General features: G+C 35.1%; 2 protein-coding genes across 2 annotated transcripts; one reads left to right on the plus strand and one right to left on the minus strand.

Moving 5' to 3' along the window:
* Positions 1 to 259: 259 nt before the first annotated feature.
* On the plus strand, positions 260 to 2,983 carry LOC147533476 (protein DETOXIFICATION 48-like). Its single transcript, XM_086649117.1, has 2 exons — positions 260 to 1,151; positions 1,243 to 2,983. Exons 1-2 carry the CDS (start codon positions 987 to 989, stop codon positions 2,719 to 2,721), a joined length of 1,644 nt encoding a protein of 547 aa, XP_086505243.1. The 5' UTR covers positions 260 to 986; the 3' UTR covers positions 2,722 to 2,983.
* Positions 2,984 to 11,163: 8,180 nt separating this feature from the next.
* Positions 11,164 to 20,595, minus strand: LOC147533477 (kinesin-like protein KIN-8B). Its single transcript, XM_086646066.1, has 17 exons — positions 18,571 to 20,595; positions 18,369 to 18,519; positions 18,187 to 18,264; positions 17,979 to 18,095; positions 17,622 to 17,710; positions 16,496 to 16,640; positions 16,295 to 16,390; positions 15,829 to 15,920; positions 15,245 to 15,346; positions 15,025 to 15,171; positions 14,791 to 14,941; positions 14,217 to 14,279; positions 13,887 to 14,123; positions 13,375 to 13,479; positions 13,190 to 13,303; positions 11,725 to 12,324; positions 11,164 to 11,564 (listed from the first exon to the last, which is right to left on the minus strand). The coding sequence occupies exons 2-17, from the start codon at positions 18,414 to 18,416 to the stop codon at positions 11,286 to 11,288; spliced, it is 2,463 nt and encodes an 820-aa protein (XP_086502192.1). The 5' UTR covers positions 18,417 to 18,519; positions 18,571 to 20,595; the 3' UTR covers positions 11,164 to 11,285.
* Positions 20,596 to 21,366: the final 771 nt, after the last annotated feature.

The following is a 21,366-nucleotide window of genomic DNA, read 5'->3' on the forward strand; positions in this document are numbered from 1 at the left end:
AAGGTTGCTACTTAGTTCTTTAGTAGAGAGAGATCTTCATTATTTCAAAATGCACTTAAACCCAAAACCCCCGCACTTTAAGAGATTAATGCAAAAAAGTACTCATAAAATTTCATAATCTCCAAGTTGAAGCTATTTTGATAGGTTAGTACCTACTTTAGAGGATCTTAAGAATCCATATTGTGGGTCATATAAGATCTTACACTAAAGTAACACCATTAGATAGATTACTTAAACTAATCCAAGATAACAGAAACCTAATTAAGCCTAATGAAAGGATTAAAACAAAAGAAGATGAAAAAAAGAAGAACTGAGAGCCACCATTATCAAATATCATTATCACTAAAACTGACCAAATCTTACCCACAAACCAAAATTGTTTATTGGGGCGGTTAAAAACAATTGAAATTAATCTATCTCAATCTTCCCCAAGTTTAAATTTTCTTGAAATAGATAAGGATTCAAAGAAATTAGTAACTTTCTTCCCATGTTGAGAAAGTTTCAATCTTTCATCTTCAATTCTCTTCTCTATATTTATCAGTTGCTCAGTCAACACAAAAACTGTCTAATCTATCATCATCCGTAGTATATAGCATGCTCATCATCACTAGAGAGAGAAACAGAGAGAATAGATGAAGAGCCCCCACCACCACCACCACCACAACCACAACTACAAGCTATACTTGTTTGACTGTTCTTATTGGTCTTGTAGAAGCCAAGCCAGCCGCTTTCTAATCTTGGGTTTTCTCTTTTATTGACACCTGTTTTGAAATTGAATAGTAACCTGAAAATTTTCATGTATATAAAGGAAATTAAACTCATACCCAAACTCCATATAACAGAGTGTTTCATTCTTCTATCAATTTCTCTCTCTACCTTTTCACATTCAATTTGACCATCTCTTCCTACTAGTACTTGTTTAGTTGTTTCAGTTTCTTTTTTGGAAGTGAGTTTAGAGAGATAATCAAAACAGATATTTTGAAGTTATGTGTAACCCAAAACCAACTTCTCCTCCTCCTTCATTTATCTCTCCTAAGAAAACCCATTTCATCAATAATCATCCTAATAATAACAAAACCATGGATGATAATGATCTTCTTCGTTCTCCTTCTGATCATGAAGATCTTCATAGACTACCCACTCCTTCTGAGGTACTAACATTTTTGTAATTAATAAGTATTATTAAGAACCCATTTATTATTGGTTTATGTTTGTTAATTTAATCTTGTTTTGATTGTTTAGGTTGTGGAAGAAATCAGAGCCATAGGAAAGATTTCAGGTCCAACTGCACTAACTGGTTTGATCTTATATTCAAGAGCAATGATCTCCATGGTTTTTCTTGGATATTTAGGAGAGCTAGCATTAGCTGGTGGTTCACTTGCTATTGGGTTTGCTAATATAACTGGTTACTCAGTAATCTCTGGTTTAGCCATGGGAATGGAACCCATTTGTGGTCAAGCATTTGGTGCTAAACAATTCAAGATTTTAGGGTTAACTTTACAAAGAACTGTTCTTTTACTACTTTCTACTTCAATACCCATTTCTTTTATGTGGTTTAACATGAAGACAATACTTTTATGGTGTGGACAAGATGAAGAGATTTCATCCGTAGCTCATGTTTTTCTACTTTTTTCGATTCCGGACCTCTTCTTTCTTTCTCTACTTCACCCACTTAGAATCTATCTAAGAACTCAAAGTATAACGCTACCATTGACTTACTGCTCAGCCATCTCTGTGATCATTCATGTCCCTTTGAATTATCTTCTAGTAATGCATTTCAAGATGGGTATCAAAGGTGTTGCTATTGCAATGGTTTGGACTAACCTAAATCTCTTCATTTTGTTACTTCTCTTTGTTTTCTTCTCTCGTGTTTATAAAGATTCATGGGTTTCTCCTAGTATGGATTGTTTAAGAGGTTGGTCTTCATTGCTTAGTTTAGCTATTCCAACTTGTCTCTCAGTTTGCTTAGAATGGTGGTGGTATGAGTTCATGATATTGCTATGTGGACTACTTGTTAATCCAAAAGCCACCATTGCTTCTATGGGAATTCTCATTCAAACTACATCTTTAGTTTACGTATTTCCTTCGGCTCTAAGTCTAGGAGTATCAACAAGGGTAGGTCACGAATTGGGTGCTCGTCGACCCGGTAAAGCCCGAATCTCCATGATCGTCTCGCTGGCGTGTGCATTCGTGTTGGGCCTTGGAGCTATGACATTCACAGTGTTAATGAGACATCAATGGGGACGGTTTTTTACTAACGACCCGGAGATTCTAGAGATTACAGCAATGGCATTGCCGATTGTCGGACTATGTGAGTTAGGGAATTGCCCACAAACGACGGGTTGCGGTGTTTTACGAGGAAGTGCACGTCCGACAACGGGAGCGAATATCAACTTGGGGTCATTCTATTTAGTAGGAATGCCTGTTGGCATTTTCATGGGTTTTGTGATAAAGATGGGGTTTTCAGGTCTTTGGATTGGATTATTAGCAGCTCAAGCTTCTTGTGCATTGTTAATGTTGTATGTTTTAGCTACAACAGATTGGTTGGTTCAAGTAGAAAGAGCAAAGGAACTAACAAACAATTCAACTTCTTCTACTTCTTCATCATCTAATAAAGAAACTAAAAATAAGGTCATGCCCAATTTGGAAGAAATTTTGTGTGTTAATGATGGATTAGAAAAGTCATCTTCTTTAGAAACAGACCCACTACTCAAATCTTAACACACAACCATTAATGAATGAACCTTGGTTGGAAGAGATTTTACTTGTGTTTTTTTTTCATACTTAAGAGAGAGAGAGAGAGAAAGAGATGATTAATTATGTGAAGATTATTGTGGGTCCGGAATAGTAATGTAGAATGTAGATGATAGGGAGGTGAGGGGTGGTTTATGTTTTGTTTTTTTGGGGTTTGGTTCATGTTATTGTATTGATATTATTGTATTACTATTTGAGTATATAAAGTGATGACCAAAATATTACTTAATGATCATTTCAGTACCAACTTGTGTTATATACTATAGTCTATAGAGAGAGAGAGAGAGAGAGAGAGAGATGTTTTATAAGAGTGGAATAAGAGGATCTGCTGACTTTCTTATTGTTCTTTTCTATTTAAAACCACAACTACAAAAAGCTGCCTTAAAAAAATATATTATCATAAAACCCACACACCTTGAGACAATTTCCTAATTTTTCTTCTCTTTTACAAAAGCAAATTGTTCCATGTTCTTTCTTTTCTTTTCTTTTCTTTTTTTTTTTCCAATTCCATGGAAGATCTATGGATTCTCTCTCTCTCTCACCACTTGCTTAATTACCCACAAATAACTTATTATGTCTTGCTAAATTGTCATGCAAATTGAGCTTTTTACCAAATATAATGGGTAAAAGAGGACAGACAATTAAAGATTTGTTTGTAATATCATTTTCACTTCAACAAGAAGGCCAGCATCCTAAAGCCTAGAGAGAGAAATAAAACTTGTGTGTGTACTAATTAGTAAGCAACAGAAGGGAAGAATGAGAAGAGTGGTGGGATGATGATAGTAGGAAAGGAACAAGAGTAGCACTAGTACACTAACTATACAGGGAGGGGCCAAGTTGGATAAGTGTACCAGGGTCCCCTGCTTCAGACTTGAGACACAAATAAAATTCATCTATTATTGTCTCTGTCTACTTCTTAGATTTCAAAAGTAGGGTCAGTCTCTCTGCCATATCACTTGTTCTCCCTCACAAAAAAAATCGGATTTCAGGTCTACAAAATATGGGGCAAGTTTTAAGTTGGATGACCACAAACTTAACATTGACTTAGGAGAGGCTTTGTTTTGAGTTCAAAATCAATTTGTTTGTTTGTTTTGAGAATAGTCTCTCTCTCTCCCTCCCTCCCTCCCCCCCTCTCTCTCTCTCTCCCTCTCTCTGTCAACATGGGTGTTTTAAGCAACTTTAAAAGTCAAATGAAAAATTACATACATTATAAACGGAAGTATTTGTAACCCATTTTGTAATAGGAATTTCTCTCCCAACTATTTTATTTTTAACTATTATTTTTGTGAATGATCCACAAGTTATTAACTATTACTATATTTAAGACTTTATGAAGTTGTCCCCTTATTAAATCAAGATCAACTAAGTCAAATATAGTTGACTACCACCGGACCCAAAAATAATTGTCCATATAAGAAGAACGGTTGTCCACGTATTGACCACCATTCTAAACCCTAAACTTATAATTTGTAACGTAGAACCCTATAGCTGCTTCCCTAAACCATAAACCTTCAAAAAAATACTTAATTTTAAGAACACTATTCATTTTTCCATAACAAAACATATATTGTTAGGTGTTTTTTTTTATTTTTTTTTCAAACACTTTACCCGAAACCTAAAGCTCCTGATCGAAAGACCTATATCTAAAATTAAAAACTTGAAAACTATAACATGTACCTTATATTCAAAAACTATAAAACTACAACTTATCATTGAAACCCTAACTAGACCGAAACGCTTTAACATTTGAAGTCGTATAAGACCTCCTAAAACACTTAGATATTTTATTGAGAAGAATACACTATGCCCGGCTAAGTATTTGAATTGTCATGGTCAATATGATTATGTGCAAAACATATTTTGCAGCTGAAATTATGTGTATTGGTTATTGTATTTTCATTTTTTTTATGGTAATATGCAATTTATGAATTGACTGGAGCAAAAAGTTTTTCCGTGTCAATATGAGAACTACCATCGCTAATTTCTATTTTGCTCAAAACAACATTCGAATATCATTTTGGTTGCCGTGAAGTTCAAATTGTCAAGCAAAGGTCCAATCAAGCGGCTCGTAGCAACATTGTGCCAATATTTTTTTTTTTTAAATCGTATACATGGGTTCTTCATGAAAGCAAATAGCATATTGTTAAAATGGGAAAGTAAAAAGATTTTGTTGCCTCGAGATTGGATTTGGAGCAAAGAGATTTGTTTTTGTACTAGATGTGGGTTATAAATTATGTTTTGGACTATGGTTGGTTTTTAGATTAGAGTTGGACCAGAAGTTCAATTTGAGCCCGTTTTTTGGACCTAAATCCAAAGTTTGTGAAAATTAATCAAAGTGATTCAAATTGCTTAAAGAATTGAACCATCAGAGATGGTTATAGAAAAGTGACTATTTCTTTTTAAGATACCAAAACTCATAATTTTATTTTCCTTCATTTTCAATGATTCTTTTTCAACTTTATACAAAATTACTTTCATCAAAAAAAACTTTATACAAAATTAAATAATGAGTAATATTTGTTTCCAATGAGGATATATTTGGAATGTAAAATATTTTTTTTTTCTCTAAGGGTATCTCTTGCAGATTATCATATAGCTCATGTCGATGGTGTATGAAATAATATATATATTCTTAAATATATTATATTTAACAAAAAGACTTGCTAATTCTTTTTTTCCAAAATGCTCAATTTCTTCATATACTCATTATATAGCTCAAAAATTGAATAATTTTCAGCCTACTTGCTAATATATATAATATTAAGATAAGATAGAAAATGACACGTGAGCATCCAAATATTATTTATTTTATAGCTAAGGTTCGGAACTCACATTTTCTCCTTTTCTTTTAACTTTTTTCAAAGTGGTGGAAGTAACGTAAAGTAAAAAAAATAGTATATCAGACTAACCGCCCCAATTCATTGGCCAAGAAGTGGTAGGGTATGATTATTTTTTCTTAAATGTTAACAAAGACAAAAATAATTTAAATGAAAAAGTAAAGAACGAAACAAACCCACTTTTTTTTGTTCTTTCAGAACTCATATATTAATAAGTTTTAATGTTTCACTTTTTCAAAACGAGTAAAAGCATCTACTGTTCGGAAACTGTCTTTAGAAAATCAAACTCTTTAATCTTAAATTAAGGGTGACTTCTTATAGTGGGGACAAATGAGGTGAGTGACTCTCTTTTTAAGAACCTACATTAAACCGATCCATGAAGGTATAAATCAGAAGTGAAATGGTGATTTTTGAATCTAACTATTCTAGTAGATTATAGAGGTTGAAATATCTCAAATATTTTGTACTTGTAGACGTTTGATTTGTTTGTACAAATCAGTGACCTCGCATATGAGAGATGTGTATTGACTTTACTGGATTCTAATTCCAACTAGCGGAACAAATATCTCATTTGATATGAAAGTTGTGTACGCATGTCTTTCTCTCTATGTAGAATGCTTGAAAAGAATAACAACACTAAACTTGGAATTGTTTTAGTATTGGTGTATGAATGGGAGATTGGGAGGAGTTGAGATTATTACTTTATTAACCCTTAAAAGGTTACTACAAAAAGAAGAAAATTTTGAAACTCTCCTGATATAGAAATGAGTCAATAACACTTGAGTTCACACCTTTATCACCTTTTCACTTCTCTTTCTTTCTCTTGTGGTATCTCTCTCATCCCCAACATATTGCCTTTCGGCCCCCACCTAAGGCAAAAATTACTATATTTTAAGAGATGGGCTAGAAAGAAAACAAAAACATAATTGTTAGGTAAACACTAAACAAAACCTAAAATTCACACCAAAAGTAGCTAGGGATCAAGAAGGGTGATGTGGAGTATCATTCGACCATTTTCCTTGAGCCATATCTTGTTGACTCAAACCCATAGTCGGAAGTGGTTCACCTCACTCTGCTCGCCCAACATGGAATTATGAATGAAGCTCTTCCCCGAGCACGCAATAGCACTACTTCGTCCCCAGCAAGTTCGACGTAGTTGAATTGTTACGGGTAATCTCTTTCTCAGATTGAGGCTAAGTTCAACCCATTTTAACACCATATTTGATATAGCTTTTAACACCATTTTAACACCATATTTGATATAGCTTTTAGTAATTGAGTACCTAAAGCAAGGGGGAGGGGGTGGTATTGCTAGAAGTTCCTCTAGCATTGTCCTTTTTACTAAGTAGTCTTTGATTCTACTACTACTACTGCCATCCATCAAAATCCTAAAAATTGAAGGCAGAGAACAAATGTCCCCCACCCCCCCCCCCCCCCCCCCCCCCCCCCAGTTGCGACTAATATAATTGTTGATTTAGGTATCTCCTTTTGTACTGGTTTTAGACTTACTTTTAGGTCCCATCCCCTAGCACTTTTCCACAAAAGTACTGGTTTTAGACTTTCTTTTAGGCCCCATCCGCTAGCACTTTTGCACAAAAAGGACTATGTTTATTGTATCTACTTCCGAATAGTTTAAGAGTTGGTAGCGAGTACCGGTACTCTCTTAACGTTAACTCGAGCGAACTATCACTAACAACAACTGTCCGGTAGAAACAATCTCAACTACTATCTTTAGAATTCGATGGTAATACTTCACACGTTCTAAACTAAGCTAGAAGGAGTTCACCATTCATGTATGTGGTCCTCTTTTTTACTATCCAAAATCAGTATAAGGTCTTCTATGTAAGATTAAATTTTTGGTGTAACAAATTTTTGGTCCCTACTCCCATTAAACTATGATTTGTGTTCTAGTGTTATTGGTTGGTTCAGCCACTAAAAGATTCCAATGTCTAGTACACTTTTTTGCATCTTTTTCCACACACTCTTATCTCAAACAGACAAATGTAGAATACACTTGTCACGTAAACATTTGTCGTAAAATAGAAATCATTATAAACCGTACGCATCATTCGTAGATCCCACTCATTGAGTGACACATGGAAATTTGTAAAGGCATGGACAATAGCAAAGTTAGTTGTGTATGCCTTACATCAAAAGGAGTCCGTCATCAGACCACGTAAATAAATCTCATCGTTTGTTCTTGATAGTAATTTATATCGCACGATTGGGTTCATCTAAGAATTGATGTCATGGGCCAGCGGGAGGGAGGGCGGGTAATGGAGGTGGGGAAGAAAAGTTTGAAAAATGAAAGAGAGTAAAAAAGGTGTGAGCATTATAAGAGAGGTTGGTTTTTGGTCCCTCTAGTTAAGAACCGACCATTCATCATTGAAATGTTTCGTTCTTACACTACTACTACTACTAGTACTACTACTATTAGTACCTCCACTAAGATAGGACCATTTTTGTTGTTGTCAAAATCTGCTTCTCTCTGCCTTCTCACCAAAATTCAAACTCAAAAAGTTTCATAAGAAACTTACCAATCACCACCACCACCACCACCATATGCATTAATTACTCACTCTATTAGAGAGAAAGAGAGAGAGAGAGAAAAAAAAAAGGGACTTTTCCCACTATGTCAAAAGAAGAATGAAAGTGAAGAAGATTTAAAAGGATAAAGTAGAAAGAAGGAAGACAAGAAACAGTAGAAATATTCTTGTGCCACACACGTGGAAGATAGGTTTAAATACTAGTACTACTAGTTAGGACAAATATAATATGTAGTTTGATTGCAGTAGAAATATTCTCTAAGTCCTCCTTAATCACTTATTTTAGTTAGTTGACATTTGGTTTTAGTGCTTCTCTCTTAGTGGGTTTGACTATTGAGTTGTTCTTACCTGGAATCAGTCATCAGTTGAGTATTAACTAATCCAACAACAACAACAATCCAAAATCTCTCTCTCTTCCTTTTATTGGGTGGATTTTTGAGCCAGGGGTCCAAAAAGTGGGGGGTAAACCCAAAAAAAATCCACTCTTGCCCAAAAATTAGTTGCAGGTCCAAATGTCAGATTTTTTTTTTTTATTCCCCTCTTGCCCTTGGACGGGACATGCTGACGTTTTCCTGAAAAAAAAAAAATGTCTGGTAAATAAAATAATGTATCAGTATACGAAAAATTCAAAGTTTCAAAATTTTTTGAAAATTTGAAAACGAAATTTCAAATTCCCGCCCAACAAACCATCTCTTCCCAGTAAATAAAATAATTTCCCTTACACAAAAAATTCCAATTTTCAAATTTTTTTGAAATTTTGAAATTTTTTTGAAAATTTTAAATTCCCGCCCAGCAAAAGTGTCTAGTACAGAAAAAAATTTCCAGTAAATAAAATAATTTCCCGGTCTCAAATTTTTTTTTCGAAGTTTTGAAATTTTCAAACGAAATTTCAAATTCCCGCCCAAATTTTTTTTACGAAATTTCAAATTCCCGCCCAAAATTTCAAACTTTTTTGAAAATTTTAAATTTCCGGACAAATTTTGAAATTTTTTTGAAAATTTTAAATTCCCGCCCAGCAAAAGTGTCTAGTACAGAAAAAAATTTCCAGTAAATAAAATAATTTCCCGGTCACAAATTTTTTTTTTCGAAGTTTTGAAATTTTCAAACGAAATTTCAAATTCCCGCCCAAATTTTCAAATTTTTTTACGAAATTTCAAATTTCCGCCCAGCAAAAATGTCTAGTACAGAAAAAAATTTCCAGTAAATAAAATAATTTTCCGAAAATTTCCAGTTAATAAAATAATTTCCCGCCCAAATTTTAAAATTTTGTAATTTCCCGAAAATTTCAAATTTCCAGTAAATAAAATAATTTTCAGAAAAAAAAATCGTTTCCCGAGAATTTTCGATGGCAATTTTGTAATTTTCGATGGCATGAACGGTAAATACTTTATTTTCTAAGGGCCCTTTACGTAATTTTGACCCCCAAACTGACACATTGGACCTCCCTTTCATTTTTAGGCAACTTTGGGTGAAATTTTCATTTTGGCCCCCTTTTTGGACCAATGGCTCAATCCCTCTTATTGGGTTGGTTGGTGGGTCTATAATAATAATAATAATAACATAATTAAGGTTTAAGGTCAACTAGTGATAACAACTAAGATGTCAAGAACAATACATATATGTATTAATAAAGAGAATGAAATGTCAATATGTGAAAAAGAGACCAAAATTGATGAAGGTTATGAAGTTGGTAACAACCATGAAATTATCTTAAAAGAAGAAACACAAATATATTAACATTATCATCAAAATCTCTCCTTTTTATAAACCCTTTTTACTTTCAATTATGACTATTTTCATATATTATCACTGCAGAATACCCAAGTACAGAACCATAGTTTCATAGTATATTTGTTGTGATAAAAAAAAGAGACTTATTTTCATATATTATCACTACAGACTATAGACTACTAATAAAGAGGTTGAGCTTATTCAACACTGACTCGGATTCCGCTAGCTACCCCATAAGCTAAAAACTTATACTAAATATATTTATAATTGTAAGGCTGCTAAGATCTTAATAGTGTGTGAGATTTGGGACTACTACCTGATAATTGCAACCATGATTGTATTTAGGAAGTTGGGTACCCGTTGAAGCTTGAACATGTCCCAACTTTCGCACATTTTCTCGCCTTTAAACTAGAAATTTATATTTCTGGAGCTTTAGCCAGCCATAATGGCACCTGAAAGAAAAACGAAAAAACTAAGCCATTTTAGTATTCATTTATTTAATCAGATAAGATGCATAGTTTCCAAATTCCGGGTTATTAATAGAGTATTAGAGTATCCAAAACAGATAGAATAAGTGTTACATTTTGCTTGTTTTATAGGGCAGTCGATAACTTGGTGAATCAATTGAATAACCACAAACTGATGAGTATGGATTCAAGCAAAAAAATTTGATTACTGCAGTAAAGTTAAACATTAAAATTTCATCACAGCAAGCTGTCTTACTTTTGCGCATCTTGAAAAAAATAGTATCCTACCTCAACAAGTTTAAGTTAGAAGTTGTAAAGAACCAAATGTTGGATTCGCCTTCTCATATTCAGAAGAAAATGTACACATTGATCCGTGCCACTTATATGATTAACCGTATACTTCGCAATCTCGGACACCATAATTATTTTAAGCAAAAAAGATCAAGTAAAAAAGAGATTTTATAAACGCTGAGCACAACAATGAACAACCATGTTTGTCAGGAAATAGAAATATGAGGATTTTACTGCAAGTTTGAGAAATGATTAAACAAAATCTACATTATCACAGTTTGTGAAGGGAGATTCGGAAATGGACTGGTGCAGACACCATATGGGCCTCTAAATAAAATGATTATAGATATAGTCTTATAGATGGTAATGGGGGTAAACAACGAGTAATAATACCTGTACGTCTTATACTATCAAATGCTCTAGTCCAGCGTCGCTTAACTCCACTGACTACTTCCACCTGATAAAACATGCTTGTAGGCAGGACTTACATAATACAGATAAGGATCCATGAAGGACAAAAGCTTGTGTATAAAGAGATTGATAAACTAGAATACCCATTTGAACAGAATGAAACTAACACTAATTCGCATATGAACATTCTACAAGATTATTGAAAAAATGAGAAATGAACAGGAAGATTACAAAAAACTGGAGCCACATCAGTTTATATCAGAACTTGTGCCAGTAATAAAAGGAATTGTCCCAACAGCAGCAGTATAAGATGGATGCAATTGCGATAGACCTTGACTATTAGGAGTGATACTATGAAAAACATGCCGTGAACCAGGTCTTCCAGAAAGCTCCGCTAGGTTGTTTACAACTAGGGATTGGGTTGCTCCAGTATGATGCGGCATAATTTCTTTGCATGGGCTGGGACCAGCATTTCGTCTGACTTGAGGAAGCTCCGACAGCTGCCACCTATTTGTATTGCATGCACCCTTGTCCAAAATTTGCTTGCAATTAGGTATGAACAAATAACAATGATTGTAGAAAAGAAAAATACCTAAACTGGAGACAGAAGCACAACCAGGTGCTTCTATTCTATAAACTGAAATATAAGCTGCATAAAATGTAGAAACATACTATCGATAATAGTACCTTATTTCGACCAAAATCCTGCAGCAGTGGTGATGTTATGCATCCTTCTGAAGGAGAAGACTGAATTGTCCTCTCTGGATAAGAATGGGGCACATCTCGAGCAGACTTCTTGGGAGTGCATAATGATGGACCTCGATCGCCACTACTCACCCAATGTTCACTGCTACTACTCATTCCCAAATATGTGGACGGAGAGTGGTCATGGGACATCAAGACGAAGGAGCTGTGGTGTTCCTCCCTACGGACAGTGTGAGCAGAATCCAGCTCGCAGTTTTGGCACGAGTTGGAGTCACATTTTTGTTGGTGTTGGGAGACAGAGCTTGAAGAGTATGATTGTCCAACGTTAGGAGAGGACCAGAAAGGTGGTAATCTTCCAAAAGACGGGGGAGGTGACTGCCTCACACTGGTTGGTCCTCGCTGTGATGTTGCTGTCCAGTCTTCTATTGTTATCCCTTGTTTTGATGCAGTCTCCATTATCTGTTTCTGGTCTAGGCCCAACCCCATAATCAAGTTCCATAGGTTCCTTTGTGCTTCCCTCTGGTTGTGAATGACTTGATCCCTCATTGCCATTTCAAACTGGAGCTCAGTATTAGCCATTCCCTGTGTACATTGAGGTTCAATAATGATTATTTTAGATGGAATTGCCAAACTGCTGCAGAATGTTCTTATAGTTGGAATTATGGAAAATTGAGTTTTTCGGCAAACATCTGGTAGTCCAGGCATTGCCCACACTAATTTCTATATTGAGACCAGTAAATGGATCCTAAGCAACTTTCTGAGGAAAATAATCAGCTTGATTGGAACTTAACCCATAAGCTAAACTGAGTTTTTTTCTAGAAGTTCCAACGTCAAGTTCCGCCATTTGAGAAGAATAAAGTATGGAGGTTGCGAGTATAGAAGTACAAGTCGCATAATTTTCTAAAAACATGGCTAATGACCAAAAAATTACACCTCATAACCTGAATCATTGTTCGTAAAGCACAAGTTAGTGTCTTTGGGGTTTTTAAAACAAACGGCGGCACGATTCCCCAGAGGAGGTGAAATCCATGGTTTATTGAAATTGGGTTATTTAAGATATAAATAATGTAATAAATTTGTCGGGCTTTAGGCCTCTTTCATGTTGTTGGGCTTTAGGCCTCTTTCATTAATGGTTTAACTTAGGCGGTTATCGTGCTTATCACATCTTCCTGATGTATCAATGTCTTGTAAGTTGTAACGACTAACATAGATTGTAGTCGATTTCTCAAAAAAAAAATTAAATAAATAAAAAGTAAACGCCGGCAAATAGATGAAACATCAGGGGAAAATCTAATACATGCATGCATAGTGCATCTGATGCCTATAGTTTACTATCCCTTAGATATCGTAAAGATAAGTAGATATCGTAAAGATAAGTAGATATCATTCAAATAAAGGGATTTCCTTGTATACAAAAGGGATTGTACGTATAACTTATTCTACTTACCAAAAGCCTGTACTGACTGAGGATGTGCAGGTAAGTTTTGTTACCATTGTTGCTAATGGCTTCCTCAATCATGTCTTGAAGTTGGCATCGATGCTTTTCATTTGCCACTATTTCCTACAATCAATAGGGTATTTAAGTTGATGTGTGAAGTTAAATAAATTGTTCTAATCTAACAGGTATATTACCTGTTGGTAAGTGGCACCAGTGTCGTCATTGTCTCGGATATTATCAAGAATCGTCTGCCTCCTCAATCTTAACGCTTGTACAACTGTTCCGTCCTTTTCAATTACCTGCAGTTAAGAAAGAAGAAGTGCTTAATCAGTAAATAAATGAATATCAAGTCCAGAGTAACGGAAATGGTATTTCGCATACACGTAACAACTGCTTGATCAGTGATCGATCAAGGGGCATATATTGATCAACTAATAATGTCTAAAAAAAAAGGATATCAGTGTCCTTTTAGATCAGTAGATGAGAAACAAAGCCTCATCATCATCTCGTTCCATGTCCAAAACTTTTCTTACCAACAAAGTTTTCTTTTTCTAATTCACAGAGGTGAATAGGCAAAGTAAAGAACAAAAATGGAATTGAAGATGCCTCTTGGCCCTTGATCAATAAGTTGAAGATCAGAAAACTACTACTTGCTAATGTTAAACGATACGATAACATAAGTTACAAGAAAAATGGCATTACTAACCTGTTGTTTAGCAACGGCATCATCCAAATGTTGGAGTTCTATTCTGTTACGAAGGTTAGTTTCCTCAAGTTCAAACAAGGCCTTTTGTAGGTTTATTCGCTCCTGAACATTTTCACTCGTTTGTTGACTCAAAATATTCAACCAAGACAACTCATCATCCACTGTTTTTCCGGCGGGTTTTACGTTTATTTGTGACTCCTTGTCTGCTAGTTCCTTCCTCAAACGACACACCTCAATCTGCAAAATCAGATTTGTAGATTATGAATTAATGGAAGAACGGGCCAGTTGGTTAAAATCAGAAGGAGGGAAGCGCTTTGAGTTCATTTTTACCTGAAGATTATCAATCATCCGTTGATAGTCTGAAACATGTGTATCGACTGTCCCAACGTTTTTCTGTAAGAGAAAGCAATACATATAAACTTATCAGTGGGGAGAAATCATACAGGAAATGCATAATAGATAATGACCAGAAAAGAACAGGCAGAAAATGAGTTTAACCAAATCAATCCAAGTACAATGACCAAACGAGCTCAATTGGAGAAAGACACTTGGAGAAATGGTTTCTAAACAATACAGTCACAACACGGTGGTGGATTGTAGCGGAACTAGAGAGACGGAAATAAGCATATTCGGTATAAAAACAAGGAATCAAAAAACTACATAAAAAAATATGTCAAAAAGAATGAAAACAGAGGTGATGTACAATCCTGTGTACTAATCTTTTACACACTGACCCGCACCGAAAAAAAAATTACCATAAAATTCCCTAATTATCTAAGAAATGGTCAACATTTACATGATTCTAACAAAGATCAGACACGAACAAATATTCTGAAATGTCTCCCTTTGCCGAGATGGCAAGATGCCCTACACTAGTACATAATATAAAATGAATAGTTCTCACCTGGATGTGTGTCTTGATCTCTTTTGCTCGATCTGCATATTTTAGTGTGTTAACAGTGTGATGGTACTGATTATCGGAAGGTGACACCGTAGCAACCATGACTGTTTGTGAATTACCGCTTAGACCATCTTTAAGGATCCTTGTTAATTTGCTGCAAATGACTTGGATTTAGCTATCCAATAAGGGAAGGCGTAATAACCAATTACTTCAAGTCTATAACCACCACTGAGATACCTATTACGATAAGGAACGTATGCAAGACCCTTTTTCTGTTGTTTCCCCAGTGCATTAATGCAATTTGCCAAAGCAAGAAGTGAACGATTTATATTTGCTCCATCTCTTAGCTTTTGACCTCCATTGTTTGTCTCAGAAGCCCTTTCACTGCAAAATAATTATTTATTAATTATAAAAGTCTCTAAATCTTCTCAGAGTAAAAGTATTAAATATTACACACCTTCCGGCAAGATCAACTAGTGCAAGTTTTCCACGGATTACTTGATTCTGGTATTGATTTTTATGCCTTCTTTTTACAGTGATCTCCAGAACAGCATGTGAGCTGGTAATCCAAAATCACGATTTTGTATTAGATGGCCCCAATATATTGGGTCCTCGAAATTAAGTAGCTCCTTCGACTAAGATCCTTTCTCATTATAAGATCCCTTGATTCTCAAACAGTGGAGTGAGGACGTCAAAATTATACTATGCATCAAATAAACAGAAACTACGATACCTAATAAGTGATGAGTAGTTAAGTACTTCCCTACGACTTAGGAACTCTAAAATTGGTCCACATTTTTGTAAACTTGGCTGGGAAATGAATGGCATGAGATAGCAAGAAAGAATGTAGAAGAAGAGCAAAAATCACGAAAGAATAAGAATAACAACTGATTTCTGTTTCCACAGCAAACAAAGAGTTTAAGGAAGCAAGCAAAAATAAGTGTTTAGAGATTGTGATCCAACATTTAAGTTGAAAATCTTGAAGGCAATAAAGTATATCATGAACCACCAAATAGGAGCACATGGCCAATATTTCCTCACCGTGAGGATGTAGCATTTGCTTCAGTACTTTCTGTTTTTCGTCTACTGTTCCCCAAATTTAGGAGTTCGAGAATTCTATCAGCTGAATGTACCTGTGAATATTAGTGAAACTTCTTAAGTATTTATCTAGGGCTTATAAATCCAGATTACAATCACATTTGTGTAATTTTACCACGACCTGTTTATCCAACCAACCTTACCATTTGTGTGACTACAAAGACCAACAAGATACACATACAAAAGAAATTTGTCAAAAACACTCCAGTAACCAATCAGTCCATATACATAGGATTATTGCCAGCAAATCAATGATATCACATCCCAGCATAGAGTAACATGCCTTTCTAAGCATGTTAGTAATTGTAGAAAGAGCAGGAAAAAAAATTGAAGTTTACGTCAAGGCAAATAATTTTGTACGTCAAAAAGTAATCTGGATTCCTTATCATATAAGAGGGAAAGCAGTAACCTTAATGCATCTAAGTCCTGCAACAATTATTCCGTGCTCAGGGTCCTCCCTAAGCTCCAAATGTCGCGATGATTTTTCAAGCAAATCGTAGATAACCTGAACTTGAAGAGGGGCGAAAATTACTGGGTGTCTTAAATAGCGTGTTCGAGCTTGCAAAGCTTGAAATTACCAATCTAAACCAGAATTAAATGCACTGCCTACCTCATTGTAGACTTCAAGGTAAGAACAAGTAACTTCAAAGTCATCGGAACTGTTGTCCTTTTTTATAAGATCGAAAATTGTATTCAAGCTGAGAACCATAAGTCCAGGATCATTTCGCGCCCCAACCATCGTGTAAGTCTTACCGCTGACGGAAAGTAGCGCGTAAATTAGACGATAGAAGAAAAAAGTTATTAAGTTTATCGTTTTTGTAAGAAAATCACAAGCAAAGCTTAGTGTAAACATCATATCTCAAATAAACCTTGTGTTGCAGAGTATCAAGGAGTGCTCAAGCTGTCAGAACCTAAATATTACCAAATAACCCAACTAGAAGTTGTCACAAATTACTAGAGAAAAACAAGATACATTATAATATCTTTTTTTTTTTGAAAGATTAGATTGAATATAAGGAAGAAGAAAGAATATACAACGAGAAAGAAAAGTTGAACTTGGGGAACTTGTTACATTACCCAAGTGTCCCAATTAACAACCATATCAAAAAAAAGAAACATCCTTGAATTCTATAGCAATCCTAGACCAAGCGAATATAGTTCCTTTGATATCTTCTATAGCAATCCTAGCTACATTATAATATCTAACTGAAAGAGTGGTGATCTTTGAAAGTTCGCCCTTTCCAACCATACTATAGCGAAAGAATGATACTATCTGAATAGAATAAATTACATGCAAAGTAACAATCAACGACTCCTACTGACTATTCACAACAAATAAAAATGGTAGTTCTTAAAAACATGTTAGTAGTACCACCATTTTGTAAACTTCCTACAGATAAGGTAAAATTTGTGATCATCCCAGGCAAAATAGAGATACTGAACCCACAAATGCAATACTCATTGAAACTGTCAAACCATCTCTGAACAATAATATGCATGTTCTCCCAGTATCTAGTAAGCCACCTATCCACTACCAAGTGTAAGGCTATCTACGAACTATAATTGCAAACGCACCTATTTAACGTTCATAATAGAGGTCGGCAATCAAATTGGCAAGAATAAACATATTTACAAAAAAAATAAGTATGGTTTCTCACTTTCCCTTCAAAACAAGGATTCACATAGTCAAGTTGATCATTTGTTAAAAGCTATTAACATTGTCAAAACTCAGTTACCTTCCAGTTGACCCATATGCAAACACAGTTGCGTTAAGACCGTGAATGACTCCAGCAATGGTAGAAGATATACTTGTTTCATAAACATCCTGAAATGGTTTATAAAGAAGCCCTATTAGGTGAGATACACAGTAAGAGGAACAATTCTATGGATGTGGCAATTAATAGAATCGTTTTTTTTTTTTTCTTTTTAAGATATATTCTGGCTGTCGGGTGTCTATTAATCTCAAGTATTTAAGTAAATGACATTACATGACAATCATTGAAAGAAGCTTGAGATATCTTGTCATAAGTGGAACGCAGTATCCAAACGATTGAACTTTAACACCCAATATACGAAGATTAGATATTACGCACCATGTTTTTGGAGTCGGGTCCAAATGCATAATCAAAAAAGTACTTTTTCTCTTTGGTTCGATTTTGAACACGATCAAGGTAGTCCTTTGACAAGTCAGGATCCAAGACGAGAACCTCCTATCGACTCAAGAGTAACATACATATTATAAATCCCCACAAGAAATAAGATAAAGTGGTCAATAAGGATTTGAACATAAGAATATATTACCTTGTCATTGGTCACTCTCACAATATCTCTGCTTTTTTGCCTTTCTTTCGGAGTTAACGGTCTACATTTTACGACAACCTGTAATGAACAGTTCGTATAACCGGAAATCTCACATATTAAGTAAGAAATTCAACACAAATCAGAAGTCAATTATACATAAATTACGCGGAAGAAAACCTAACCGAGAGAGTAGTAGCTTGTTTAGAAGCTGGAGCTTTAATGCTCGGCATCTCTGACCAATACCCACCACCCTTAGAACACGTTCTCTTTAAAAAGAAAACCCGAATTCCAATTGTAATTCTTCCTATTCAAAGCCTTTGAGCTTCTACTGTACTATTAGATCAATCAAACTTAAACCCTAGGTCATCTTATTAGCTATTTAGCTTCCCCAAATCATCTGCCTACTAATTTCACATCCCAGAAATTCAAACACCTCAATGTCAAATCAAGTAATCATTATTTTCTATTAAAAAAAACTCATTTCTTAATCCAACATCATAAACTTCAAAACCCTAATCTTAAACTCACCAAATCAATAATCTACCTAATCAAAATACTCAACAAAACCACATTCTGATAAATGTAAACCCGATTAATGACACTCACCATCAAATCTTCATTCAAAACTATCCCAACTGAACATAGACAATACACAATCCTCAATCAAACAACAAAATGCATAAAAAAATCAATCAATGTTCTACTTCCATAACTGCAAATACAATCAAACAAATTTTCCCCAATCTAATTTCAATCAAATATTCCCTAAATTTCTTCAAACACGAAGACGATTTCAGCTCAAAACAATAAAACGTGCAAAGATTAACAAAACTCTATAGCTACAAAATTCAATAAATCTCTCTCTTTCTTTCTCTCTCTAGAATCTGATTAAACAACAATCTGATTAAACAACTCTAACCCAGAATAAAAAATAAAATTGTCTGAGAAGGGTAATTTTTTTTAAGTTTCTACTGTACTAAATGGGAATGGGTACTGCAAATTGGAAGAAGAAGAAGAATGAATGTGGAAGAAGACGAAGTGAGAGAAATACAAAATGACTGAGGTTGAGAAGGAAATCAAGACCGTTGATTTTGTTCTAGAGATTCAAGTTTGTGTGAGCGGGATAGTTGGAAAAGATTTTGGAATTTTTTTAGGGGTTTCGTTACAGTTTGTAAAAGGAAGACTTGTTATAATCAGATTGTAGAGAGAGAGAAAGTGGGAAGTGAGAAAATAGGGTCAATTCTATTTGGCCCCTAAAGAAGATCAACTCACCAAAATAGCCTCATAAAGTAATCACTTTCCCAAAAAGCCCCAATTGAAAATTATTTTGTCAATCAATGGTTAAGTTGTATCCTATCTTTCTTTTATTTCTTCTTCGTCGGAGAAGGATCCTTGACATACAACAAATTGACCATCTGATGGCAGTCATTCGTAAAAATAAATTTTATCTTCTTCTTCCGCTCTCCTCCTTCCACTGTCATCGATCATGCAACACTAGCACTTTCTTTCTTCATCGAATTCAGGTTGATAAAACATTTACAGGTGAAAAAACATTTATTTGTTTACTTGGTTGGAATTTGTCCTAGTCAATTTGTTGATTTTAGCTATATAATATTTGTTTACTTCAAAAAGTTTAGGGTTTCGACTTGAATCTACGAACGTAGTGTTGATTTTATAATTCATTATCTTCTATTTGTTAGAATATCCACTTTGCCAAAACCAATGGTTACTTGATCTCTACCCATGTCTTTTAATCTCATAAACCGCGTAATTTCTTCTCTGACCTCCTCTAGTTATTCTTCATTCTTGTCAAACTCATCTACTATCTTTCAAATAATAACAATTTAAAAATAACATTTCTTCCCTAAGCCTCCCAACACTCCTCCCTGTGAAACTTTCTTTTTTGTCTTCGCAACAGATTAGTTGTTCTACTATAATGATGGGAACAAATGGTTTTATCTTCACTCCTCAACAAATCAGATATTTGATGTGGTTTTCAAGAAGAAGATATGATAGAAGAAATGTGATGGTGGAAGGTGGACGGTGGTAGAAGTATGAGAGAAAATAAAAAAGAAGAAAAATGATTTTATTTTTCTGATGAGGAGTCGTCAGTAGGTGGTCGGTCCTCTGCAACCACCCTCCTCCGGACTCATAAGGAAGAGAAAACATAGAGTAGGAAAATATTTTTTTGAAGGAAACGATAACAAAAGAAAAAAAAAATCAGAGGTTAAAGTTGATTAACTGAATAATTCAAAAGAGAGTTATTTTAGAAACTAGTTGTCTTTAGGGGGCAAATTGAAAGTTACTTGAGAAGATAAAATATTCTAAAGTGAGAGAAAAGGGGTTTGGAGAGCACGATGTATAATATAGAAGAGTGAAAGATACTCCCCCCACCATGTCCGTGGACGTGCTGTGAGTGTTTTTAGTGTGTGTATATATAATGACAAAAATACCACCACGAAAGTAATCTTGGAAATTTCAAAAACTTTTGTAACGGCAAACTGCGATTTTACAGAGGTTGTCCTATCCGTGGGGCATAGATGTTTGTTATCTTGGGTTAGTATTTTATTTACCCCGAGTGTAAGTGATAAAATCACATTGTTTACATGGATAATTCTTATTTCTCTCCTCTGAAAATTTCGTTAGAGTTGCATACCTTTAAATGTAAAGTGTCTTATGAAGAGAAAGAAATTGACTCAATACTGACTCAAATGAAAGACCCTAAAGGCCGACAAAAGATCCTAGAGATCGAGAATGAAAAGACCCCAAAGATCGAGAATGAAAAGACCCTAAAAGTCGACAAAATAACTGGAAAAACTAAAGGAACCACCACCACTGTCTCCGGAAAACCGTCGTTGTCACCGGAAAACCGTTGTCCTCGTCGGAAAATCGCCTATGTCACCGGTAAATTGCCCCCGTCACCGGAAAACCGCCTCCGTCACCGCAAATCCGCCTCCGTCACCGAAAACTGCCTCCGTCACCCAGCCGGTAAAGCCATCGCCGCCACCACAAACAACTGAATCACATAATCCACCGTCACCACCACCACGCCACCACCACCACAAACCCCCACCAGATCCGATCACCAACATCTCCCCTATACCATGACAAGATCCGAAACCCCAAAACACCACCACTACCTGAATCACACCACCACTACCTGAATCACACCACCACTAC

The sequence above is a fragment of the Eschscholzia californica genome, unplaced genomic scaffold (assembly GCF_041429995.1).
Source record: "Eschscholzia californica isolate CP2 unplaced genomic scaffold, dmEscCali1.0.p SCAF_6, whole genome shotgun sequence".
NCBI lineage: Eukaryota > Viridiplantae > Streptophyta > Magnoliopsida > Ranunculales > Papaveraceae > Eschscholzia > Eschscholzia californica.